The sequence below is a fragment of the Pseudogymnoascus destructans genome (assembly GCF_001641265.1).
Source record: "Pseudogymnoascus destructans isolate 20631-21 unplaced genomic scaffold scaffold_7, whole genome shotgun sequence".
Classification (NCBI taxonomy): Eukaryota; Fungi; Ascomycota; class Leotiomycetes; order Thelebolales; family Thelebolaceae; genus Pseudogymnoascus; species Pseudogymnoascus destructans.
The window spans coordinates 108327-135056 of record NW_020167526.1 but is presented as its reverse complement, the minus strand read 5'-3'; the positions used below and the strand labels follow the sequence as shown (position 1 = coordinate 135056).

The 26730-nt window shown below is 47.2% G+C and overlaps 8 protein-coding genes across 8 annotated transcripts; 3 read left to right on the top strand and 5 right to left on the bottom strand.

Moving 5' to 3' along the window:
* Positions 1-275: 275 nt before the first annotated feature.
* Positions 276-2104, top strand: VC83_02791 (uncharacterized protein; the record flags this gene model as incomplete). Its single annotated transcript, XM_024466446.1, has 4 exons — positions 276-669; positions 734-1033; positions 1096-1529; positions 1601-2104. Exons 1-4 carry the CDS (start codon positions 579-581, stop codon positions 2102-2104), a joined length of 1329 nt encoding a protein of 442 aa, XP_024325210.1. The 5' UTR covers positions 276-578.
* Positions 2105-2950: 846 nt separating this feature from the next.
* On the bottom strand, positions 2951-4951 carry VC83_02790 (uncharacterized protein). The gene is made up of 8 exons (XM_024466445.1): positions 4698-4951; positions 4506-4644; positions 4264-4451; positions 4164-4200; positions 4044-4111; positions 3606-3979; positions 3482-3549; positions 2951-3420 (listed from the first exon to the last, which is right to left on the bottom strand). Exons 1-8 carry the CDS (start codon positions 4800-4802, stop codon positions 3035-3037), a joined length of 1365 nt encoding a protein of 454 aa, XP_024325211.1. The 5' UTR covers positions 4803-4951; the 3' UTR covers positions 2951-3034.
* Positions 4952-5449: 498 nt separating this feature from the next.
* VC83_02789 (uncharacterized protein) lies at positions 5450-6388 on the bottom strand. The gene has a single exon (XM_024466444.1). The coding sequence runs from the start codon at positions 6106-6108 to the stop codon at positions 5656-5658; it is 453 nt and encodes a 150-aa protein (XP_024325430.1). The 5' UTR covers positions 6109-6388; the 3' UTR covers positions 5450-5655.
* Positions 6389-7665: 1277 nt separating this feature from the next.
* Positions 7666-10152, bottom strand: VC83_02788 (uncharacterized protein; the record flags this gene model as incomplete). The annotated part of the gene is made up of 2 exons (XM_024466443.1): positions 9620-10152; positions 7666-9572 (listed from the first exon to the last, which is right to left on the bottom strand). Exons 1-2 carry the CDS (start codon positions 9927-9929, stop codon positions 7666-7668), a joined length of 2217 nt encoding a protein of 738 aa, XP_024325429.1. The 5' UTR covers positions 9930-10152.
* Positions 10153-10424: 272 nt separating this feature from the next.
* VC83_02787 (uncharacterized protein) lies at positions 10425-11654 on the top strand (the record flags this gene model as incomplete). The annotated part of the gene is made up of 4 exons (XM_024466442.1): positions 10425-10557; positions 10605-10832; positions 10892-11019; positions 11180-11654. 4 exons carry the CDS (start codon positions 10425-10427, stop codon positions 11615-11617), a joined length of 927 nt encoding a protein of 308 aa, XP_024325434.1. The 3' UTR covers positions 11618-11654.
* A 1531-nt stretch (positions 11655-13185) lies between these two features.
* VC83_02786 (uncharacterized protein) lies at positions 13186-13455 on the top strand (the record flags this gene model as incomplete). Its single annotated transcript, XM_024466441.1, has 2 exons — positions 13186-13401; positions 13453-13455. 2 exons carry the CDS (start codon positions 13186-13188, stop codon positions 13453-13455), a joined length of 219 nt encoding a protein of 72 aa, XP_024325433.1.
* A 910-nt stretch (positions 13456-14365) lies between these two features.
* On the bottom strand, positions 14366-14710 carry VC83_02785 (uncharacterized protein; the record flags this gene model as incomplete). The annotated part of the gene is made up of 1 exon (XM_024466440.1): positions 14366-14710. One exon carries the CDS (start codon positions 14708-14710, stop codon positions 14366-14368), a length of 345 nt encoding a protein of 114 aa, XP_024325432.1.
* A 65-nt stretch (positions 14711-14775) lies between these two features.
* VC83_02784 (uncharacterized protein) lies at positions 14776-15507 on the bottom strand (the record flags this gene model as incomplete). Its single annotated transcript, XM_024466439.1, has 1 exon — positions 14776-15507. One exon carries the CDS (start codon positions 15505-15507, stop codon positions 14776-14778), a length of 732 nt encoding a protein of 243 aa, XP_024325431.1.
* Positions 15508-26730: the final 11223 nt, after the last annotated feature.

Sequence of the window (26730 nt, the reverse complement as noted above, 5' to 3'; positions counted from 1 at the left end):
ACTCAAATTACGGTGCTGAAGTGGCCTACTGTACTCTAATTTGGTTGTCACCCACAAATAAAAATTCCCCCTTCTGTCCTCGGCTCGGTGCTAAGCATTTTCCACCTGCGCCCACCCGGCCATGAGTACCCGCTTCTCACTTCCCTAGCCGCATGTACCTCTCCATACTACCCACTACTACAAGATACTTCGTCCACTGTTCACAGCACAGTCACAGCCTCAACAGATCATGTCCCCATATGAATCCTCATATGAATCCTCCTCTCCCGTCCACACAAGTAACCACCATCATCATCAATCAAACCTCTCCTGCTTTTGCTAGTCAACGTCCACACTATATAATCTCTCCGCGCCTAAACGGCCCTCACTTCACACTTCCGCTCGTTGCGCTGCTGACAGTCAGCAACACCGCTTCGTCACCCTCGAGCCAACCCACCTCAAATCTGCCATAGCCGCGCTTCCGCCACTCGCACCGCCATCTTGCCCGACGACCAGAAACCTCCCCAATCCCGACCCTGCGCCGATGAGGTGCGCTTGAGCCTCACCCCGCCGTTCTCGTTCTCGTTCTCGTTCTCGTTATGCTTCTCACCACACTCGTTTCCTCGGCATGGCTCCTCCTCGGAGGCGCCAGAGTCGCCAGTGCCATCGAACTCAACATCGATGATGATCGTTCGTCGCCCTCGTCCTGATCGCATGTCTCTTCCCCCCGCTGACTCTGTGTCTCTTTTTCTAGAGTCCATCAGAAATGCCGCGTCGACGATTGTCTACGACATGATGTTGGAATACAAGGGGAATCTGTCAGGACAGACGCCGGGATTGCTTCCCGGGCCACCCCCGACGCCGTTGGTCCTCAACGCGGGTTACTTCTGGTGGGAGGCCGGCGCCATGTTCGGCTCCCTCCTCGATTACTGGTACTACACCGGCGACGACTCATACAACGCTGTGATCAAGCAGGCGTTGATTCACCAGTCCGGTGACCACTTCGACTACCTCCCCCAGAACCAGTCCCTTGGTATGGGTAACGATGATCAAGGTACATCCCACTCCACCCACCTAACAATCATTGCGACCACAGAGCTAACAATCCCACCACAGGATTCTGGGGCATGTCCGCCATGACAGCCGCTGAGTTCAACTTTGAGAACCCTGCCGCGGACGAGCCGCAATGGCTCGCCCTCGCCCAAGCCGTCTTCCACACGCAGGCCGAGCGTCTCGACCCGAAAACCTGCGGCGGCGGTCTGCACTGGCAAGCCTACAGCTACCTCAACGGGTACAGCTACAAGAACTCCATCTCCAACGGCTGCTTCTTCAACATTGGCGCGCGCCTTGCGCTTTACACCAACAACGCGACGTATGCCAAGTACGCGACCGAGACTTGGGAGTGGATGAGCAGCGTGGGATTCCTCGACAAGGACTATAACATCTATGATGGTGGAGATCAGAAGGATAACTGTACCGAGATTAACAGAGTGCCTTTCTCCTACAACGCAGGCATCTTCCTCCACGGCGCCGCCACCATGTACAACTACGTTCGTCTCCCATCTCCATTCTCCCCCCCACCAAATCCCTGCCTGTTTACCAAACACTAACCCCCCTTTAGACCGACGGCAGCGCCATCTGGAAAGACCGCGTCGAGAAGCTCCTCGCCCGCACAATCGAAGTATTCTTCCCCAACGGCATCGCCTTCGAACTTGCCTGCGAAACCGACCTCTCCTGCTCCGTCGACATGTACGCCCAAAAAGCCTTCCTCACTCGCTGGATGGCCGCCTCCACAAAGATCGCCCCCTTCATCTACGACACCGTCATGAAGCCCCTCCGCACCTCCGCCGCCGCCGCAGCACTCCAGTGTTCCGGCGCCCCGACCGGTCGCGTCTGCGGCTTGTCCTGGAGCAAGAAGGCGGCGTGGGATGGGACGCACGGTGTCGGGCAGCAGATGGCGGCGCTAGAGGTGATTCAGAGTATGCTGATTAAGAAGGCAAGGAGTATTGTGTCGAATGCGACGGGGGGGACGAGCATGGGGAATCCGAATGCGGGGAATGATGTGGTGGATTACTCGAAGATGACGCCGGCGACGACGGGGGGGAAGGTGGGGCGGGGATCTTGACGGTGGTGGTTGTGGGGTTGGTGGTGGGTATGTTTGGGTTTATGACTATTGATTAGGGGGGGTGGGAGTGGAGGTTGGAAAAGAGATTGGGGATGTGGGGTGGATGTTGCATTAGTATTTTTTAACCCGAGGGGTGCCAGGCGTTATCCCGTTTTTACCGCCATTGTGGATGGGCAGGGAGGGCGTATGTTTTCGCTGCACATTGTTACTATTTTTTTTGGTCGATCCATACGTGGTGCCGGGGAGGTGGTTGGATGGATGGATAGGGTGGGCGTGTGTATGCGCGCGGACAGATATACATACAGTCAGGCAGGCAGACAGGCTTAAAGTGGTAGTGCCCACGCTGATAACGGCGTGTGGTGCGGTGTGCATATGCGGGAAGAAGGGGGGTATGTATCAAGACCTAGACCAAACGTATTTTTCAGCGTGTGACTGTTGTCTATCTGTATCGGGGGGAATCGAAATATTTATGTATATGTATTATCTTCCCATAAGCTTTTCCGGTGGGTATCCATGGGTGTTGAGTGGGAAATATGGCTCCATGTTCGGGATATGGAGGGGCGGCTTAGAGACAGGCGTTGGGGGCTGGTCTCTATCTACATGCACCGCGACAAGCTGGCCCCTTTCCCATATGTAGTAACCCAACAATCCTTATTTCACTAGGGCTTCTACATTCTACGGCGCGTCATTAGCTGCTTTGAAAATAAGGCATTGGCAACCGTGAAGAAGTTGACTGCTGCTACGTATTACGCTTACTCTATGAGGGGATGGAGTTATGAGCATTAACTAGGAGATCCACAGAGTTAATAAAAGAGTGTATATACATAGTATTAACTAGAAATAAGAGGTATATATGTGAACATGAAGTAAGAATGGCGTTCAAACATGGGGAAAATCTATAAACATGAAACACCGTGAGTCCCTCCCCCCTCAACTCCTCCTCACATCCCACGCCTTCTCACTCCCCCTCGGCCTCTCGATCCTATAACTCCCTTCTGACTCGTCCTCCGCGTCCCCCACATGACTCGTCTTCGTCGCCCACGCCTTCTGCACCCTAATCCCCCCTACCCCCTTCGCATCCCCATCGTCGCTATTAAGCTCATACCCCTTATTACTCGCCACGCCCAGCTTACTCGCCAGCTTTGAGTTCCGCGCTTGTCCCCAGTCGCTCTGGGTGTTCTTGCTCTCAGCGTTGCTGGTGAGGAAGAGGGAGGGGAAGCAGCGCACGATGAGGGGGCGGAGACACATTAGGGAGGCGCAGGTTACGGCGACATAATCTTCAAGCACACTCCACAGAACAACATCGACGGCGCCATCTGGTTGATGGGTTAGTTTTCTCGGATGGTTTGCTGGTGTGGGGGGGAGGGGGGGGCGTACATGTTACGTCGATGGAGGTTCCGTAGGCGACGAGGTATTTGAGGCGGATCATGCTGGTGATGCAGGCGCTACGGTTCCAATATTAGCAAAATCGCAACAATAGGAGAGGGGTAGATGGACATACAAAGACCCCAACGCAAACAAAAACATCAACGCAAACTTCTTCTTCGTACTTAGACGCAAACCCTTCAACTCCCAAATCGGCAACAACATAATCACAAAGTCCTCAAAAATACTAAACCCCGCCGCCGCATACACAAACGCCTGCGAGTTCGTGCACTTCCCCTTTATCGAGTGATCCCACACCGACTCCACGGGCACGCATTGCAGGGTGACGGCGAGCCCGAAGGCGAGGGTGTGGCAGATCATCCAGGCGATGGAGATTTTGACGACGAGGCGGAATTTTTGGGTCGGCAAGACGCGCAGGAAGAGGAAGAGGATGGAGAATTTGGCGAGGACTTGGACGAAGGAGTAGAGGATTTGGGAGATGTAGTAGAGCTGTGCCAGCCTTAAGTAAGCATGTGTTGGTGAAAAGAGGAATGCCTGCTCGAGGGAGAAGTACCTTTTCGAGGAGCTCGAGGTTTTGGGGAGGGACGTCCCAGAAGTGCTCGCCGAAGCCGCGGGTGGCGTCTGGGATGTGTTAGGGTCTTGGTATGGGGTCGTATGGACGAGAGGGTCTTACTGAATATCGGGATGATTGTCATGGGAATCATTATGATCTGTTTGGGCTTGTCAATGGCTGTACTACATTACCAAGGCGACGCTGGGCGGGAAAAACTCACGCCTGCGAATGCGATGGTCCAGTCATCCCACCACAACTGGCTCGCTACGAGAGCCCGCGAGTAGAACCGCAGTCCGATTATCACGAAGGTGAAGGCGGAGATGATGATCACATCTCGTATAACCTCGGCGCTTCGTGATTCTTTCGGGGTACCATTGCAAATCTGCGTCTGCATGAGGGTTGAAGATTCTGTCAATGTTAGGATTCGAAGCTCGACGACGGGGCTTGGGCAAGGGCTCATACTGGCTTGGTCGGCGAGACCGCATGATCCAGCTACGCAGAGAGCAAATGTCGACTGTAAAGTGGTATTCGTGCAGAGACAGTTCGCCAGGTCCGTAAATGGACAATTCGCTGGTACTAGCACTTTGACGCCGCATTCTTGCTACAGAGAATGTAAATACAAAATTCAAGGCACAGATATAGGCGTGAACTTGCAGTGCATGTAGGGATCTGAGCAAGGACTCCCAGCGGATCAGTCTGTGCGAGAACACACGCGACCAGGGCGGCCACAACAGGTGCCAGAAAACCAAGAACGCGCATCGTGGTGCAATTTTTGTCAATTGCGATGCCATACAGAGAGGCCGGGGGCCGCCATTGTTCATATAATACTCCCCGTCAAAATGCCAACCACGTTTTGACCGCGGCGCGGTACGGGGGGCAGGACCCGATGCGCTATGAATAATTTAGTAGGGGCGGACACAGGTGTCCCGAGGTCCAGTGATTTATTTCACAGGTGAGCTGACCATCAGGGGTGGGCTCGGCTGACCCGAAAATACTCCACTTATTAATAGGGGTAGCACGACGGTAACGGGGACCGTCACCAAAATTGGCTGGTGTTCCCACGGTTTTTGGTGCGTGCTCCGGTGGCACCACCCGTTTCTCATGCCAACGGTGATTCCTCCCAAACGGTCGACGCCAAGCACCAGTTAAATAGAAAAGAAGCCGTAGTAGAATAGTAAAATTGACTCACCGTTTTCGATCCTTCTTACCCAAAAATCTGGGAAGAGGCTTTGGGAGTAGGGAAGCCGGGGCAAAGGCCGCCGTGATCATTTTGATTGTGGCGATGGGAGCGGTGGAACATATGGCAGCTAGCGGCAGCATCACCAAGATGATTACGGCGAAGGAGCACGGGACACAGGGAAGCAAAGGAAAAGAAGGCATCAGGAACAATCTTATATTCTATATAGCTTCAATAATATAGCCATCGTCCATGCAAATGCCAGCCCGAATTGCCTCAATTATCACTTGCCTTGAGTTGTTCTTTCGTCCTAGAACGCCATCCCTTCATCTTGTCCATCATGAGCTGCCGGAGGCTTTCGTATGCCCTCGCATATGGTGGCACATTTGGGAGCACTTTGTCCAGGACATCTTCCTTCAGCCCAGGAAGGTCGTGTCAAAAATGCAACAAGAAAACGAATCTTGCCTCCCTGTTGATCATGTCTGTTCGCTCCTTCCAATATCCTTCGATATCTTCGGCGTTTGGAAGCTTATAGTGATCAATCTCCTTCGCAATTACCCGATCGAGCTTCCCAGGATGGACATCTCCAGCAGATCTTCTGCCCTCACATTCAAAGTTGGTGGCGTTGGCTTCTTTTGCTGCAGCAGCACGCATCTTTTTTGTCGTCCTTGGTTTTTGGGACGAGCTGTCAATCGTTTGGGCACAGCTCCGAAGTTCATATCTCGAGACAAACCCGGTATCTTCGATGAGGGTATCATTAGGGTCCTCATTGTTGGATTGGAGATCATCATCTTCGAATATGCTTTTTTCCGACATGACTTGGACCGAAGCAGACGCATCCTGACTAAGAACAGTCACGGATTTTGGGAGACTTGGCTGGAAAAACATGAGATACAAGCATAGATAGATATAAAATAACTTACATCAATTATAGCATCCTTGAGAAGTGGTTTCAAAGGCGTGAAACGATTCTTGCCCTTTTTAGGCCCATATGCACGTGGCATCTTTGCTCAATCGACGAAAATACGGGACTAGAAGCCAAACAGAACGAAAATTGCTGGGTATGACGGCCCTCGGGCGCAAGATGAACAGATATAAGTGAAATAAGAAATAGACAATAAATGAATGACTTACGGATGTGGAACTTTGACCTGAAGTGAAGCTGTTGATGTGGCCGAGTGGTAATGTGGGCGACGATTTGGAAAACGCGCACCTATCATTGAATGTCGCATGACTCGAGGTGATTCACAGCCACACCCGAACCCAATACCCGAACCCCTATTCTGGAGAGTATTCGGGCTTCCCCCGATGCCCTACAAATACAGTACGTAGGCCCAGTAGATAGTGGAGTAATCAATTCAATTCATTATTCTATATACTGTAGTCTACTGTCGAGTTTTCCTACCCGTTGCGCAAAAGCCCGAAGGTCCGGTCACCAAACACACCGCACGATTTGCGCGCGGTCGCAATATCTCGGTCCTTCCTCAATAGCCACTTCTCATATTTCCACTCTAGCGTCAACCTCACTCCATGCCAACAAGACGCGTACGAAAGAAGAAGTAAGTTAAAGAAAGATGGAGTATTTGATTTAAACTAATCATTTTCATAGGCCACGCAAAGTCTGGAAGCGAAAGAGAAGTACGGCGGACGCGCCAAGAAGAAGGACTTGACGATATCGACACAAACTCAGCGCTGACTTCAAAATCAGCGTGGATATCCTCGAGCGTGCATTTCAAAGCCTCGAGTAGCACCCTCAAGACATGAGTGCACCGTCACGGAACTCTGCTTTGACTTGCCCACGACTTGGGCGCTCATATCTTTGACCTGCTCTCTCGAAATCACAGGCTAGATATTGAGCCAAAGTTGAAAGGAATTGCCGTTGAAGATACTGTCCCTGGAGCTCCTGGAATTCAATGAGCTGTTGCTTCTAAGTGTCCACACCTTCACCATTTCTAAAAACCTAGTTATTCTCCAGGCCGTCTCCTCAGCCAAGGAATTGTCCCCCCACCCTGCCTCGCCGCCGAAAGTCCCCCCCCCCCCATCTGGAACTATATCGCGGGTGGAAGAACTTCTCATCTATTGAATTCTTCCACTGAATTTTGCGCTGTCGCAAATTTCCCCCGTTCGTGGGTGCCAGCTTTGAATCGCTCCCCGAGGTAAGCAATAGCTCCTGAATGCTCCCCTCGCGCTCATACCTCAGAGCTAACTATCTCTGCTTTCACAGAACTTCGTACCTGTGGAAGCACATGTCTGGTCCCTTGCCAGGTTTTGAATCTCGTGCTTCGGTTTGTTCTTTTTAGTGCTTCATTTTTTATGGAAGGATTGCTGTGGAAATGCAGTGAGCTGAAGGTGGTTGAAGACTCGCAGAAATCCAGAGCAAGTTCACTCGAAACGTGCTTTTAAACATAAGAATAGTTATTCTGATTAAAATCTGTTAAAAATTTACTAAACCAGAGTTATCTCACACTCATAGCCGTGTCTTGCCATATCTAGATTATCAAAAGCCTTCACACCTTGAAGAGTGATAAGCCACTGCAAATCTGAGTCAAACGACTCAAGCTGGCCGCCACGGTCCCCGCTTCGTAACGCCTCAGCCAACTGATCTGGTGACATTAAAATTTCTAGCCGTCCAGTTCTCCGGTAATGGTCTGGCAGATCTTCTCCAGCTTTGAGAATAAGGCCATACCAGCGGTAGCCGTATGCTTCGATCGGGCAGTATGCCACAGGCATGAACTGAAATTCCCCATACGAGGCGGGAAAGGTGTCTCGGTAGATAAAGAATACATCTTGTTCTTGAGGATTGTCATAAATGACCCACGCAGGATAAGTATGGCCAGATATGACAACTTCTATAACTTTGTTTTCGGGATTCGTGCTAGGCATTGGAACATATCGTTTGTTTTTACTGCATGGGACCTTGAAAATTCTTCCCTTGAGATAAAGTTTCCGAGTCGAGTCGCTTGCTGCACCTATACCGCTGTTACTTTCGCCTCCTCCGTGGTTAGAGGCGGCCGAACCATTTCGAAATATCCCAGTTAATGGATCCCGCCCATTCCTTGGGGTGGGCTCTTGGATGAAGGTTTGGGCAGGAATGGGAAGAAAATCGGATCGAAGTAGTGTCATGTGAATCTCTGTGGCCCATTCTTGAAAATTATCCCAAGCCACCTGATAATCTAGGAATGCCCAGCTCCATGTAGGTGCAAATGACTTTCCAATATCCGTTGCATCACCTTGCCTGTGCGCAATACGGCCTGTGCGCTCCCAAAGTAAGTCGTGTGCTATTGTTGTCTCCCACAATCCAGCAAGATACTCATCACCCATGGCGTTTTGCATAAGTTTTGCAAGACCAGAGAGAGCAACGAGTACATCCTTCCTCTTAGTTAGATCCAACCCGGAATATCGTTGCACGATAAGTCTCCAGTCGCGATGGGTCTTTGCGCCCTTAGTCGTAAGCTCCTGAGCAAAGGTTTTTATAGGCCAAAAATGCGACCATTTAGCTATGCTTCCGGGTCCATTAGGAGCGCCATCTGGATACATTTCGCAGGCTCGACCATTCCTACACTCCCATACCAACTGATTCTGTGCAAAGTGAACGATTCGTGGGGAGAGTAGTCGCTCCTGAAACACCCAGGCTCTAGTGTTGAGTTCTGTATGTTCAACCATTTTATTCAGCAAAAGGAAGTCATCGACACGAAAAAGTCCACCAGAAGTATGTGGATACCGTCCGATTGGACCTAGAAACGTCCAGTTACAGCGAACTCGTAGATGATGGATAGCCGCCACATTGCGGTCGAAGAATAAACCGCCGGTCGAGTCAGAGGCTGCAGTTGCTGCCAAGTTACATAGACCATACATATAGATGCTCCCCATCTTTGCGGCTTGCTCTCTCCAGTCCGACACTGAGTCTTGCATGATGCAAAGGGAGTCGATCCACAGGAACCTTTCTTTCAGCTGTCGAGTTGCTTGGGCTGCATCCTGAAAGGTCTTTGGCAGATCAGAAATAGGTATTCCACGTTTGAAGGAAGCCAAGGTTTTGTCCGTGAGGCTGATCAACTGACCCTTCGGCCATCGATGGCTGAGTGTGAGATAGCGGGAAGTACGCTCCTCGGGATTCATATCGACGGCACAACGCAGCCGTACAGTAGCGTCACCGGGCTTTCCAACGTCAATGATTCGGTCAGGTAAGTTGTTACGACTACTGTTTGAATCTCTTTTAGACATGGTGCATCCGGTATGATTGCTGATGCAGTCGTGTAACCAATGATTAATGAGACGCCATGTTTCTGGCGAATCAGTCTTTGTTCCTGGAGTATGCTTTCTGCTGCATGGCTCGTCGCCATCGGAATTGTCATCTTGACACAATCAGTACAATTTTTAGTATGAACAGTTTCATAGCTACATTCTTTAAGCGGTCCTATCCCAAGGTCTACTCTCCAGTCCTCCTCCTTCTCGTGGTTTTTGCTATAGAACTGCAACATTACCGGAGGTTGGTCGAAGATCTTTCTCCTGCGCCAAACTATTTCACCCTCATGATGATCCTGAATACTATCCCAAATAACGTTGCATAGCGAGCATCCACCCTCTTTCGCTTGCCGAAGCGCTTCGAGATTTGGGTGATGAGAGTATTCGGTATCGTTGTCTGGGTTGAGGCTGAAAACCTTCAGGCACACTTCGCACAGCGTGCTTAACTGGTCGTCAATGTCGGACATTTTATCTTCTCATCTATGGAGTTAATGAACGATACGTCACAACAATAAAAACGCTATAAAGGTTCCTAAAGTGAGCTTGACTAAAATGAACAAGGCTGAAGTGAAGCACTAATCGTCCTAGCCAACCTTTCGCTTGAGCGAAGCGAAAGGTCGAGATCACCCAAATCTCGAAGCGCTTGAAAGAGGGTGGATGCCGCTATTGGTTACGACGATTATCTGAACGTAGGTGACCTGACCATGGGTGATCTGACCCCCCCCCCTAACAGTTTTACTGTTCTAGCACATTGCTGACATTTTAATCTAGGACTCCGAAATAGTCGCTGCATTTTCATTGAAACTCAACCCAGGAACCTACAGACCAAGAAGAAAAGGCCTTGGTCAATAAATTCAAGCGATAAAGCCGGCTTAGGTACCAAGAAAAGAAGGTGCAGTTCATCCGCTGGAACTATACCCAAAGTTCAAGATAATGGCGTGGCAACATCGGATAAACATAAGATGAGCGGCATCTGCAGCGGCACCAAGCTTGGATCAAATACTGATGAGACATCTGGGCTGCAAATGATACTAGAGGCTGCCGGGCATATTGAAAAGGAATCGAATGTTGCGAGTCAAAACGATATTCGGATTGGTTCGAGCACTTTGCTGATTGCTTTAATATATCCCACAAGCTGCCAGAAGTTGATGACGATAATCGGGGCCACGAGCCTTTCTATACCTCGGAAATAAACATTGAGAACTTGGTGTCCGGTCATCCTTCCCCTAGTTGCTCCTCCGGCAATGGTACTGCGAATTCAGGCCTTTCGACGTCTCCAGGTAGTAGTGATCCAACCATATCAAACCATCTGTCAGAGGAGCCAAACCGTATGCAATATTTTGCAACGGACCAAATCGCGAGGAATCTCTGTAAGTAACTTACACCCTTATCCTAAGTCTCAGATGTCAAATTGCTGATTCCATTTTAGCCCCGGAATCGCCAGCGGTGGATCCAGCAGCAATGACCATGTCGCAAACAGGAAGGCTCTATAATCATGCGCCAACTTCCCATACTTGCGATCTCACCTCAACAGAACACCAACAAGGCACTGCTCAGGTTGGGGAACATATGCCTATAACTCTAGAATGGGGATATTGGAGACAAAATATTGGACATAAGGTCCATAATGATGGCGCTGCTGGGATAGCCAGTATACCACCAATACAACAAGATATAGGGTGGGGAATCCAAGAGGACGTCATACGCGGGTGCCTAGCGCCTGCGCAAGAGGAAACCTGGGCGGACACCACCGGAATTCTACCGCCAGATCAGCAGGAAATGCATTGGAGAATCCAAGATGAGTCCATATGCGTTTGGCCAACATCTGCGCAAGAGGAAACCTGGGCAGATAGCACAGGAATTCTACCGCCAGATCAGCAGGAAATGCATTGGGGAATCCAAGATGAGTCCATATGCGTTTGGCCAACATCTGCGCAAGAGGAAACCTGGGCAGATAGCACAGGAATTCTACCGCCAGATCAGCAGGAAATGCGTTGGGGAATCCAAGATGAGTTCATACGCGATTGGCCAACGTCTGCGCAAGAGGAAAACTGGGCGGACACCAACGGGAATTCTACCGCCAGAGCAGCAGGAAATGCGTTGGGGAATCAAGGAGGAATTCATACGCCCAACTTCTGGGCAACAGGAATCATGAGCAGAACCAGTGCTTCTGTAGACGTAATTCAACGAGCAAAAATATATACCTCAATTTGTGTTTATAATCACTACTGTCGTATTTTGTAGCAACTGAAGAGAGTCCTGTATGTCCTAATCCATCTCCATCGATTCTGTCCCCTCCAACTTCAAATGCTCCCTTGATAAGAAAAACGACGCACTTCGCCGTTGTTAAACGAACTTCTCTTGTGTCTTCTTCGGTCCGCTCGGATGTCGCAAATCCTGACAGGCCGAGCTACAAGGTGCATAGTATTAGCACAGCTACTTGTAATATTCTGGCTACTACCTACTTAGTCTTTAACCTCAGCGAAAATAACATTTAATCCCTTTTGGTCAGGTTTCGTAGCCTCAATTTTCGAGCGAAGCTCCGTCGATTTCTTGGGTGTGATAGGGGTTTTGCTGACAGGTATTTGATCTGGTGCTTGCCAAATGTAATATGACTTAATACTTTATTTTATGTGCACTGGAGCTATGGTTTGTTTAAAAGAGGTGTTTGAAACTGTCCCCAACTAGACATGATGCGCACCCACCCTCTGATGTTAATCTAACTACTCCATCAGCTTTGATGATCAAATACATAAAATGTCAATATTACATACTGTAGCTCGAAGCTGATATTGTTGAGAGGTTGTTGGCTTTGGGTTGCTGTTTCTGACAAATTTGGTTGACCGCCTGGTCTTTCTGCCTAATGCACTTGCATCACGTGGGTAACGTATCGTCTAACTCGCCTATGGCGACAGAATTCCATATCGTGGCCGGTCACGATTATGACCAACAATCCCACCTTCCAAACATTGTAATTATTCGCAATTACACATTGAGGGCTGGTGAGTTGTGGCCGTGTGTGGCGGGGCTAGGAAACGATTCTGTTGTCACTCCTTCCCTCTTCTTGCCCATCATTCCTATCAGCACTTATCAGCCAACACATCGCCACAACTGGCACAGCATATTTCGATCAAGCATTGCTAAACGAAGGGTTCAAGACCAAGCTAATAGCCAAAGATTCCTCGTGCAGCGTAAGGCCAGCCTAGAGAATCTTTCGGTCGTTTTCCAGGTTAGCATGCTTACCTTCACTCCCTGTACTGTACAACAATAGATGCAATGAGTCTCCCCGATATTCCATGCCTCACGCCTCACGAACGGAACACACAAGTACAACATACACCGCTTCAATCCTCCACCCTCGGATCAACCAGCTCTTCCACTATGTATCCCACCATGCCATAAAGAACCCCACCACCACCTCCATGTACCATCTAAGCCAACCTCTTCGAATCCAAGTCGAAGGTCCCCTGATAGCAATTCAGAAGCTCCTTCCAAGTGTTTCGTGGCATACCCTACATTTCCGTTACCAGGCGGCCCCGAGTTGGCGAAGCTGGCGTTCCAAACAATATACCACAGGGAGGTACAGCCTGACATCCCTGGGGATATGGTCGTGCGGGATGAATACACAGGTTGGCTGTAGAGGCTAGGCCGGACGTGTATAGGTTATTATCTTATAACTCCTTGTCCTTGAGACCTCACACTGATGCTGCTTTGTATTCAAGTATGATTGATTATTATGGAATTACATTCGACCACGACACCGATCCAGAAGTGCTGCAGATCAACATTTTTGAAATCGAAGATGGAGGCATATATGTAAACGAGAGTATCAGTTTTGAGATCGACCCGGCGGATTATGCGGGTAAAAAGGTGCTTGCTCTGCCGAGATGCTGTCAGAAAAGGAAGGGGAGCACGGATCGGATGAGGGTCAATGACGGAGTGAATACAAGGGATGGGAGAGCTTAGAGAAGATGGGGAATGCAACGTGAGTAGGATAAGATAGGATTTAGCTAATGAGAAGGGATTTGGGAGTGGAACATGACAGAATAGATTCCGGTTCAACATCACAGTATTCGGAACTATTGATAATAAACAATGAAAACAAACGAGGATCAGGGGAAGTAAACAGTGTATCATGAGTCTCCAATTCCGTGTTTATTCTGAGGCGTCACAGAAATTCCCCTGAACTATCTTGGGTCAGCCATCCATGTTCGCGGTGTTTGAGCGCTGGGAATCTCAGAATCGTATCGAATAAGGCGATGGCCTAGCAGAGGGAGGTTCTTTAAGACGAAGGCGGGCAATGATAGGTGTAAGTTCTCCCGTCCTGATATGACGGTACACAGGTGCTAGGGCTGTGACAACCATTTGTTTCCTTTCTAGCCTTGGGTATTACGTGACCGCAACTGTAATAGTCCGTATAAATGGTACACATCCTTGTGTATTAGCTGAGGATCGGAGATGGTTCTACAAATGGTTCCGCACCTTGTATGTAGGGAGATTTGCTGTACTTACAGTTGCGGTCACGTAATACCCAAGACTAGAAAGGAAACAAATGGTTGTCCCAACCCTAGCACCTGTGTACCGTCATAACAGAAGCCCCTCTCTATTCCAGCAAATCAGGCTCTTAATTCGTACACCCGCATTTGAGCCACAGCCAGCCTTGCATGTGCCCGCAGAGTCAAGTTCTCAACCTCGCAAGTCGTACCGCAAACGCCGTTCATCACCATCATATGCGTTGCTTTCTCCAAGACGGCCTGAGGGATACTGTACCCCTCCGTCGCGGCAAGCTTTTACAGAACGATAAACATCTATAATTGCCATCCCTAGACCATACTGAGTTTCGTTTTTTTGTCGCCGCCGTCATCACCACGAGAAGCGCAGATGGAATACCCGGCTAAAGCGGTCACCATAGGTTCCAGTTAGTAGTCCCAGTGCTCTTTGTTGGGAGGGTGCTCCCCGCCATTAAACTCAAGCCATCGCTCAGCATTGGTCTCGCCAAGCGTGACATCTCCTTTGTAGACACCAGCTGCCCATGCCATTTCTTCCTCCCATTGGTGGCTCGGATTAGAGCGCTGTCTTTCTTCGTGTAACCATTCTTGCCGAAGGCATGCCGCGTCTTGAAAAGAAACCGGCGTCGTAGGCGAGGGTACGTTTGTACTTGGAGCACCGAGGGAAGTTTCCTCCATGGTTGCCAGATCTTGCACTGAGTTAGAACGTCGACGACGTTTTCGGGATCGTTGATGCTCATCTTCTCGCGATGAGTCTGTGTCTGCCTCCCGTACACTGTCTTCCGGTCTACCGCGTTTCATGGGACTAACATTTCGAGACTTGGATGTCCTCGAAACTAGATCCTCGCACTGCTCTGCCGACGCGAAGAAAGCTGCCATCTCTGCCCCATCTGCCTTGTTTATCATCGTGCTTAATCGTAGGCGTCGTTGTATCTTGCCCTTTAGGAAGCCGGCCACTAATGGGAAAATGGTCCAGGCCAAACGTGCAAACAAGAGCTCCACACTCACTCCTAAAACTTTGCATCGCTCGATTATGATATAGAGATTCAAATTCCTGAGATGGCTCGAGCAGGTGGAGAACAAACTGTTGCGATTCAACACTAGCGGGTTTAGGGACGAAGACGAAGCTAGGCTTGTCGAAAGCAATATGCAAATCTGCGCGGAGAAGAAGAGCATTGGCTGGATTATCAACGCTTTCGGAATTCCCAGAATTATATCTCGGCATGCTGTTTCGTAGGTACCAATCTTCTTCCGCCTGGGGGCACACATGCGCCGTTTGAAGCCCTTCTCGATAGCCGGTGATGCGGCAGGTTACATCACGTTGTCGCAGCGCCATGGTCAGACTGGAAACGGAATATGTCTGTGGTTGTTCCAACAATTCGGGCGGTGCAGTTTGTGTCCAAGACGGCGGCAGCTGGTCGTGCGGGAAGGGCCACTCTCGAAACGTCGGCACGATTGGATATGGCGAGCGAGTATCCTCGTCGTCGTCATCGTCATCGTGGGGTAAGTGGAAGTAGTAGCTGTGGTTGTCTAGCATCTTCTCTCGATCAGCGGACAAAAAGTGATTCGGGTGGAGTCATCTCGACCTCCATAGCGGTGTCTGTGTTCCGAGAGCCAGCCATCCCATCGATTTCCGGCTATGATACCGCAAGCCGTTAACGCATAGCCGGCGTGCAAGCCAATGCCTGAAGAACCAGATGATGACGAGGATGAGGACGCATCAGGCGCAAAGAGTTTGAGCAAGACATTACGCGCATCGTCGTAACCCGGATGGCGGAAGATAATGTATCGCACTTGAGATGGTGGAGCAAGGGAAGTGTTAGGCGGGGTCGCAGGCGTGCGGACATACATAACAATAGAATAGCGGCTAATGTTTCCAACTTGCTAATGTGGATGAATCGAGTCGGAGATTGACGTTGATAGTTGGAGTTGAGGCTGTCTGTATTTGTTGTTGTTGTTGTTGGCCCGGACCGAAAGGCTTCGGACCGAAGGTCTTAGTCAGCTGGCCCCCTCTGTATGGCACCCCTTCATGAATCAAAAATGTACCACCGTCTCCTTTCATTTCAGGGGAAGTGTCTGTCTGTGCATCTAGGAGATACGAAAGTTGAAAGCCTAGCAGGTGCTGTCCGTATTGTCCATATGATGCTTCTAAGCTTTGGAGGTTTTCCGTTGCGATCGCCAATCTCACAACCTGTCGCCAAATGCCATTTCGGAGGATCGGTGGACGGATGCCAACGACATAATAGGGTTGTTCAGGAACTATACAGATGTTGCAAAGGAATCACTGGACAGACTTCGCAGTCAGTGGTATGGGCCGCAAGGAATCAGATGGACCTATAGAAACGATGTATTTAACGGTTAATGTTGAATTCTCGGCCCGGAAGCAGGGATCAGGGCCCTGATACCGAAGCTGTGTCAGTGTAAGAGAGCCTTGGCTGAACAGGGCAGTGGGAAGTCATGTTGTAGATAGTTACGTGGTCAAGCTCTCTATTGATACGAAGACTGAACGCTGCCCTTCCGACAGTCAGCCAGCTTCATGATCCTCCGGATACTGGATCTTCCGGTTCTAAAGCTTCGATTCTGAAGGAAACCAGGAGGGTTTCAGGATCCGAGCCGCGAACAGGCACAGGAATAGAGCCCGTAACAGTATATATATATAGTAGTTAGAATAGCTTCAATTATAAGAATATATCTCTAGCTACTGCCACGGATCCTACGGATATTGTTCCACAGTTAATATTATGTAGACGAACAATAAAATAGTACTATGTACTCTACATTGCTAGTTTCAGGATATCCCAAACTGCCCCTCTAAACTGTACCCTCATCATTCAGACTGTGTCGTCTCCCATTACCCCCCGCTTCCACTATGTCATAGGTCGAGATAATCTCGCCAGCTCCGTTCTAGCTTGGCGTATCTCTGATAAAGGCGTTCTCTTGGTATCCTTTCTTTGCCCCTCGGGCATCTCCGTTTCTGATTTGGTGATAGACTTCATAGTACTGCTCGTGGACGTATAAGCTCGGCTCGTTCAAAGTCAATTCAGATAATATCTGGCCGATCCGGGTGGACGAGAACATTACTGGCTATTGTATAACCCTGCAACACTCCCAGCTCATGTATGTCACGCAGACAGGAGATGGCGTTGCTGCAGATGTTTTCGAGTGTTTGTATGTAACTGTTGACATCTCTATTGAGGCCCAACAGTGCATATGCCTAACGGGAGGCCTTGACCCATCGACGTTCCTGAATAGCAAGATGGAGCATTGCCCGAACAACTTCGATCAGGGCGTCATTAATCTTCTTCCTTCAGAATGCCCCCGTTCGAGATACCTCTTCTCCTCACGATACAACTCTATATCGTAATATTGACGTAGCCCCTTTAACACACAGAAGGCTTTGTCCTGCTGGCCTTTTGACACGCTCTGGCATACTATTTCTCATCCCCTAGAAGCAGCATCATGCTGTATCCTTCGTGTTATCTTTAAAGTGCTATCACTTCGATGTTCCTCGACTAAGTAACCTGCTGCTGTAAACCCGCCTGCCCAAGCCTCCCATGAGGTCTCTCGAATAACGTTATCATACAGAGTTACCAGTGACGGTAGCACGATGTTGAAATCTAAATCTGCATCATTCAATCTGTCACAAAGGTCCTGCAGGAAAGAAAATGTGCCTTTTAAGTCCCCTGCATGGACTATGCCTTTCCAAGTGACTTCAAAAATCATCAGAACCTCTTCTGGGGTTTTTTGATGTGTTTGGTAATAGTGTCCATTGCTTTATCAGGTGTATACTCTCCACGCCTAACTTCCTCGGTGTAGGCAGAACGGAAAAGATCCATGGTAAGGACGTGCTTCAAAGGCTTCACTTGGGAAGCCCTCAAGAGATTTTCTCGGTCTACATTTTCAGATATAATTTGGAAAATTATTTCGGTGGGTAATCGCAATAAAGGAACACCGATGGGCGAGGAAAGGCATGGCTTCTTTCGCGGCAAATCCCAAGTGAGCTTTTCTATGCATTGTTAGCACCGCCTAGTATGCAAATGCCGATATTATTACCTTGGAAAAGACAATATGGCCTCTTGCATTGTGCACCTTCCTTGGAATAAGACTGGTCCTCTCCTTAACAATGTTAAGTAGCCTCCTCTGCTTCAATGACCTATAGCTGCAATTCCCTTGTAGAAATATGAAAATGACCCTTTAAAATTGCTCGCTTGCCTTTTTGCTGTACTCTCCGAGCTTGAGCTTGAACAATTGATCGTAGATTGTCAGTATCACGTTGTTGTAGAAAATTGCATGTATTTAGTCGCTCTGTTGCATCTGCTAACTTTTGAATATATCGCTTTGTAGGTGTGTTTAACACTGTACGGGCTTCAAGAATAGTAGAGAGTACTGTATTTGATACAAAGATAGATGGCATGTGTTCCTGTGATAGTTCAATGGATTTTGTCAGGCATGTAGAATCTTAGCTACTGTTCAGGATTTGGAAGAGTAGTATGGATTGTTGTATAATTGAGGTAAACCTGATGAAGGGGGAGACTGTCATACTGACATTCGTTGCACTCAGTTTGCTATCAAACTCAAGAGCAAACTTAGAAATCTCCTCCTCAAACCTACAAGTCACTATACATATTTTGGCTTGTCACACCAACAACAAGAGCAATACTACTCAATGATTGCTACAACCCTCTATGATTCATTACACGTCATTGCTCCTTAGTTACTGGGCCGATATGACCACATAGCATATCTCTACAACCCTCTATGATTCATTACATGACATCACTCCTTAGTTACTGGGCTAATACTACACATGACATATCTCTATCAACTAGAGGCCTAGGAACATGAACGATAGCTTCAAAAGCTTCTACAACCGTCTATGATTCATTACACGTCATCGCTCCTTAGTTACCCACAAGATTGGTTAAGTTATGACATAATTTGTCTATAGGGGTACTCTGACTTTGGTCCTATAGGCTAGGAACCTAGGAGATGGGTTCTATGGGATTCTCTTACGTCGACTACAGTTACCAAGCCTGGTTAGCCAGGAAAGTCTTGGAAAATGAGAGAACTACACTCCTTTAGCATAAATAGGATTGCCCTTTCCTTAAAAAAGGGCAAGCAGACAATACAGTAAATTGACTATCACATACTTCCACGTCTTTTTCAAGCTTCCAAGCATTGATCTTGTTATTCCTTGTTTCTGAAAAGTCAGTGAGGTGCTAACCTCTGACTTATCCCTGAGTTCTCAGACTCAACATTTGTTACAACTTGTCTAAACCACTCCACTACATCATACACTTGATTGCTGCGTTGTGGAATAGTCTAAGCTATGACCCTTTGGCTCTTTTTCCTAAGACAGTGTGTTGTCTTAGGAAACAGAGCCAAATCGAGTGGCTCCTACAGTCGACAAACTGCACAATAGGGCCTTTGGCGATACGAGTCTGATCTACTGAATACGAAAACTGAAAGAATAGCAAAGCTGCTATGGCACACACAGCCAAAGAAAAAGCGAAGATGGCTGACCGAAACTCAGAAGACTATGAGTCTATAAATGAGAAAACAACCTTGGCAGATGAGTCTGAGAAGAGAGATGAACTTCAAGATGACTTCCTCGAAGCCCAAGAAGATTTCAAGAGGATGGGCAAAACAGCTCAAGAAAGACACCAGTCTATACTATCAAACGGCCACCAGATGAGGAATTGGAATGTCAACACCTACACTGAATTCCAAAAGCTGTCACCTAGCAGCCAAGAGTACACCTGGTCAATGTTGAAAGCCATTATGAAGGACTACCTCATCGTCGGTCAAGCTTCTGATGCTACTATTGCAGAGCGAAATGATGCTATTCTACAGCTCCAAGAAGAAATTTAAGACAAGGATGAAAAGATTACTGAACTGCAAGGCATTCAAAAATATCTTGAGAATACAGCTCCTATTCGCAATGCAGCACCTCGCCAGTCTGCTCGCATTCCGGATCCTCCTATTCTTACAGATGGGATTGAACCAGCTTTTGAAGACTGGGTTGTGAAGATCCGACTCAAGCTGGAAGCCAACATCGACCACTTCCCAAATGACAAGATGCAGATGAGTTATCTCCAAAGCAGACTAGGAGGACTCGCAGTTCACCATGTGAACCCAAGGCTTCGCATTACCTCACCAAACATGCTTCAGTCAGCAGAAGAAATCCTCCAACTCCTCGAGAAAGTGTTTAGCGACCCCGATAGGAGACACACTGCACAAACTGAGTATCGCAAGTTATACCAAGGCAAGAATACCTTCACAACATTCTGGGCTGAATTCCAGAGACTCACTGCAGAGCTGGACTACTCAGAAGAGACCTTGCTTGACGATCTCCGATTTAAAATCAACCAAGGCATGCAGAAAGCCCTTGTTGCAGAAATGGGAGCTACCACCCTACATGAATTCGCGAAGAAATGCATGCTTGTGGACCAAAACCTACAGAGAATTCAAGAAAAGGAGAAGAGAATGAAGCCACAGCCGTTCGCCTACCAGAAGCAGAGTGGCCAGAACCCTACTGCTAGTACTGCTGTTGAAATAGTGGCACCACAGAAGAAGCTCTACCGCTCTCCCCACCAAGATCCTGAGAAAGAATCGCTCATGAAGCTTGGCAAATGCTTCCATTGCCACGAAAGCGGCCATCGTGCTCATGACTGCCCTCAGAAACAGAAAGGCAGACTCAATGAGATCTCTGATACTGAGGATCCTACCCAGTATGAGTCGGGAAAAGAATAGCCTCTAGAAAAGACGTCGCTAGAGGTTCTACAGCAAGAATTGCCTCCTCTGCCTCATCATTATCCCATTTCGACTATGACACTCCATTCTTAGCTACCTGCAGAATAGGAAGGAATCAAATTGTCATGCAAGCCTTAATGGATAGCGGTGCAACAGGTGGAAGCTTTGTGAATGCTGTTGACGCAAAACGAATTTGTGAAATTGAGAATATCTCTCCTATCCAACTTATAAAACCAAAGAACATCAAAGGATTTAATAGAGTTGCAGCACCTACAGTTACGCATGCTATATACCCTCGACTACAAATTGGAGGTCACGTTGAAAGTCTATGCCCTCTATTCATTACTACTCTTGGGAAACATTCTATCATTCTTGGGAAAGCTTGGATGAAGCAGCATGGAGTCACACTCAATATGGTAAACGACCAAGTCATCTTTACAAAGGGTCACTGCCAGCACACTACACCAACAGACACTTTAAAAGTGAAAACTACAAGTCCCCAAGCTGAGAAGGAAATACAAGATAAAGAAGCTCTGAAGCCAGCCCTCCAACCTCATTATAAGAACAAGAACAAATGCACTGTTACAATGATTGGAGCTGCACCATTCAATATGCTTCGGAAGCAGAAAGGAGCTAAGGTTTTTGCAGTATCATTTAAAGATATACTCGCTGAACAAGCAAAGGAGGAAATAAAAGAAATCAACCCAAAACTGATCCTCCCAAACAGATATGCAGACCATCACATTGTGTTAGAAGGGAACTCGAAACTAGGGCATGCACCACTCTATAACATGTCTCGAGAAGAGCTTGATCTTGTGAAGAAATACGTGGAGGACAATCTTACCAAAGGATTCATCGAAGCTAGCAAAGCACCATTTGCCTCACCTGTGTTATTTGTACGCAAAGTGCATCTGCACAGGCGGAACCATCCTCCCACCCCTCAGGATCTTTAAGGGCAAGAATGTTCTCCAATCATGGATTCCGCCTGCAGTCATCAACCAGTGTATAACGCTGACTTCTAAACGATAGAAGACACAGAGGTTTCTTGCGTAAGGTTAACTTGACAGAGGAGGCAGGGGATTAGACACAAAGGCTTTCCAATATGTTATGAGGAATAGCCTCACCTTCCTTCTTCTTCTTCTTCTGTCTTTAGATTCAATCTAGATTACTTTTCCTGGACTGGCATCATGACCTCTATGACCATCGTAACATCACACACCTGTTAATCCCTATTCAACTCCATTTCAAACAACAGGTGTTATCTACAAGGGCTATGATAGACTCAGGGGCAACAGGCAACTTTATATCTCAAGGTATTGTAAAGAATACTATATTGAGTTGAGCACGAAGCTCCTATCTAAGGCAATACTATCTACTTATATAGTGGCGTCGTGCCTCATGGGTAATCTGGATAGTTGGCGGATAGCTAGATATTCAGGATAGTTCGTGGATAGCTCAACTATCCAATATCCACTAGTTTCTACAACTATCCATTAGCCCTGTCACATGGCAGCCTACCCCGCTTGCCCCCTGTGACTCACACATCACGTTACTAGGCCCTGGCCCTGTAACCATGATGTCATGTTACTGTAGCCATAATACAGTGGTTCTTCTCTGCGAATACAAAAGGCTGGACAAGCAACCTGTTGAGTAAATTTTCTTCTCCCTTCCAGGCCTTCAGCCGTAAGGGCAGAGTTTTTCTGTGGTTCTACCTGTGGTCGCTTACTGTAGCCCCTGTATATTATAACACAACCTCCATGGGTTGGAGTGGTTAAAATGCATCTTCGAACCAACAACACGTGCAAAAGCAGATGGTCAGCACCAGCTTCTTATATGCGACTGCCACGACTCACACATTAGCAGGAGTTTCATTGCGCATTGCATGCAGAACCATATTGTATTACTGATACTTCCCCCTCATACATCGCACTTGCTACAACCACTGGATGTTGCGATATTCAGCCCCCTAAAAAAGCGTCTAACAGCAGCACTCTCCCCACTCAACCAAGCACAACTTGCATGCATAACGTAAGTCGTGGGGATAGCGGCTACATGGGGATTGCCCATCTGTTGGTGGAAGGCCCGAAATATTGCGACCGCGCGCAAATCGTGCGGTGTGTTTGGTGACCAGACCTTTGGGCTTTTGCGCAACGGGCAGGAAAACTCGACAATAGACTACAGTATATAGAATGAATAGATCAATTGAATTACTACACTACCTACGGAGCCTACGTATTATTTATGTCTTTTCGGAGGGCCTACCCAAATGCCCTGAGTAACAGAAGGGTTTGGGCCTGAAACCCAATGCGCCGGAGTTCTGAGGCAATCTGCTCACGCCAAGCGCCAATCGGGGAGCCCGACGATTGCACTGGGGAAAAGCTCCCATTCTCTTTCCCTCAACACCATCCCACCAAAACCATGGTCATGTGACCAGGTTTTAAACCTTAATATCTTTTGCAATGTTGCTTATAAAGTTTAATCCTTTTAGGCTATTACTCTTTATATCTTTATACATTATAGTTCATTTTTCTAGAGCATAAGCTGTTCTTATTAAATAGTTATTTATAGTATAATTTTTACCATACAAATAATTATATGGTAAAAATATAAACCTTAATATCTCTTGTAAAACAGAGCTAGCACTGTTAGCATTTTTACACACGTTAGATTATTATATGAAGAAAAAATAGTCTAAGAGGATTAAACTGTATAAGCAGCATTACAAAAGATATTAAGGTTTAAATGTTGGTCATGTGACCATGGTTTTGGTGGGGTGGGCAAAGTAGCCGCTATCCCCATGTAGCCGCTATCCCCACGACTTACATTACAGAAGTATGAATGGATGGAGGCATACATCCAGGCACGGCTTGATATATGCAACCATCAGAACATTGAGTCAGCATACTGTGGCGCTGGCTTGTTTCCTTTTAATCCCCAGCGAGCATTGCGTACACTACTCAATGATGAACAATCAGTCGAACCTGACTGACCAAAAACACCACATCAGTATGATATTTTGACCGAGTCTTTATCAACAGCTCCCCCCCAGATGGGATGACCTTACGCTCTGCAAATGCGCTCCTTACAACTACGATTAATGGTGGTGGGGTGCTGTCAACACCAGTGCAGACGTACGTCCAAAAACTCACAGTTGCATCAGAGCAACTTTGAGCATGTAGCATTGTCCACCAACTCGTTGCCAACAACCTGCGATCAGTTATAAAGTGACGTATGGTACGTACGAAAGGGAAAAGGATTATTCTGAAGGGTCACTTTCATGTTTCTACGCAAGAATTGTGTGATGCGGTAATGGAGGCAGAAAAGGCGACACATAACCCAAGTAAGAAAAAGTGCAAAACAAAGGATAAGCACGCCTCCTCAGACATTTAAATTGATGAGTATATTGAGGAAGAAGCAGGGGAACAATCTGAAAGTGACGGTGGATCATGTATTATCATTGATTGTAGTTAAATTTATAGATTTGTTATGTTCTCTTCGAAATTCCACCACGTCATGCCATCCCCCGCGTTACGCCATGACTTACATTATGTGCGTACAGTAATCCATAACGTCTTTGCCAGCAACTGTCACCTTCATATCCATACCGTTGGCAAAACCAGAGTGCATACATGCAATCCCAAAATATAGAGCCTCAAAGTATACTTGTGCGGCCCAAAAGTCTTAAGGATGGTATGTCGTAGCTGGGGATCGATACTAGCAATCATTGCCCAAGGTGATGGAGACTTGCAGTTGTTGCTGCAAACATAGGCGATTATGCAGAATCCTTGACTAGACTTTTGGCTACTACGATTGCTCTAATCGTTGGTTCTCAAACCACTGCCTGGAGGACTGGGACACGAAAGCGATTATGGGACACTTCGGGAGCGGACTCGCGACGCGACACGACCAACCATTAACACGACCGACAACAAGCACAACTACAACCACAACTATGCAGTAGTTGAAATAAATAAAAATGAAGCTCTTTTAAATGCCATTGAATTTTTAAATGAAAACCCAACAGAGAAGAGTGCTACAGTAGCACGGATGTACAGAGTAAACCCAAGTACACTCCGGACTATATGACTACGACAATGATGCGCATTACCACAATGCACCGCTGTGCCACGCAGGGGCCAGAACAGACTACTGTCTGATCTACAAGTTACAGCTATACAAAGATACATCCAACGCTCGTATGAAAATGGGTACGGTGCAACTAAGCCTATGGTGTTCATGCCATCTGCCAACTACATGCAGCAGAAACTCCAACGCGTGTACCACCATCACAAAGGTGGTTCCAGACATGGATTAAGACACAACAACACAACTTCCATACAATAAAAACCCAGCCAATTGAAGCAGCACGGGTTGCATCTCATGAAGTATCAGCTATTAAAGAATGGTTTGATGAATTCAAAGATGAGTGTAATCAACTAGATATTACTGCAGGTGAAACAACTTTGATGAAGTTGGATTCTGTGTAGGAATAGCACTGATGAACATGTGTTGGTACCATCTACAGTAAAGGAGGTAAGTTGTTTCTACTTATCCTACTTTATATTATTCTAATATTTATAGCTTTATATACAAGCTCCAGAGAACAGACAAAGTCTTACAGTTATAGAGACAATTTCAGCTGCTGGCACTTCCACCGTTCCTTATTATACAAGGAAAATTACACATGGAAAGTTGGTACCATGACAATCTACACGGTGATGAGAAAGTTGCAGTATCCGATTCCGGATATACAACCTATGAGCTTGCAATGGAATATCTACAGCATTTTATTCAACATACACCGTCTATAAGAACAAAATTGTTAATAATGGACTCTCATATCTCACATGAAGTTCCAGAGTTTATAATACTTGCACATCAACACAATATACACTTACATGTGTTTCTGTCTCATCTTACACATATTCTACAACCGCTAGATGTTACTGTGTTTGCACAATATAAACATTGGCACCGACGTGCAATTCAACAAGCAATCCGGAATTTTGATACAGATTATAATGTTATATCTTTCTTTAGAGACTTGTCTACTATCCGTAAGCAGACATTTACAAAGGGTAACTGTATGAAATCTTTTAGAGACGCAGGTATTTGGCCACCTAACTATGAAAAGATTCAAGAGAAGGTTGCTATATATGCAAAACCAGAAGTTTTAGAAACACCACAATGCTTATTTCAAGCAAGTTATGATCTTTCAACATGGAGTCAAACATTTGATAAGATCCTTAGTTCACCGTCACGGCAAAAGTGGGCGTCTTCTTATACTGAAATCCAAACTCAGTTAACAGAGGCTGAGCTGTTCCGGTCAGAGCTTGTACAAATTACTACTATTATGACTGAGCAATGACAGCGGAAGGTTAGAAGTCAGAAATCTATTCAAAAAGGTGGTGCTATTACAGTTGAACATGCACGGCAAAGGATTGAGAAGAAGGTAAAGGAGCAATTTTAGAAGAAGCACAGGAGAAAAGAGAGAGAACACGCATGGTGAATGTTGAGCGTAAGATGCAGCTCCGTGCTGGCATCGATGCACGGAAGGCAGAACGTACACAGAAAAAGGACCTACATGAATTTCAAAAAAGTAACCCAGACATGGAGCCACCAATTGGCTTACGTACAGAAATCATTGACCCGGACGTTACACAGAAGAAACGTAAGGAGAAGGAGGAGGAGGACCGACTGTTAGCCATCGAGGAGAGTGGGTACGTGAACTTTGCAGGCTTGGACTATGACATGGTTCACGATGCAAGTGACGGTGGCAGTGATGATCAGTCACTACCTGACAATATTGATCCAAATCTTTTTTAATTATTTAATTCTATAATTTATATATATTTACAGCATTGTTACGTTGTCGTGTTCATGGTCGGTCGTGTCGCATCGCGAGTCCGCTCCCGAAGTGTCCCATAATCGCTTTCGCGTCCCAGTTCGCTTTCGCCAACCGCCTCCAGGCAGTGGTTTCTGAACCAACGATTACTTTCTAATAATT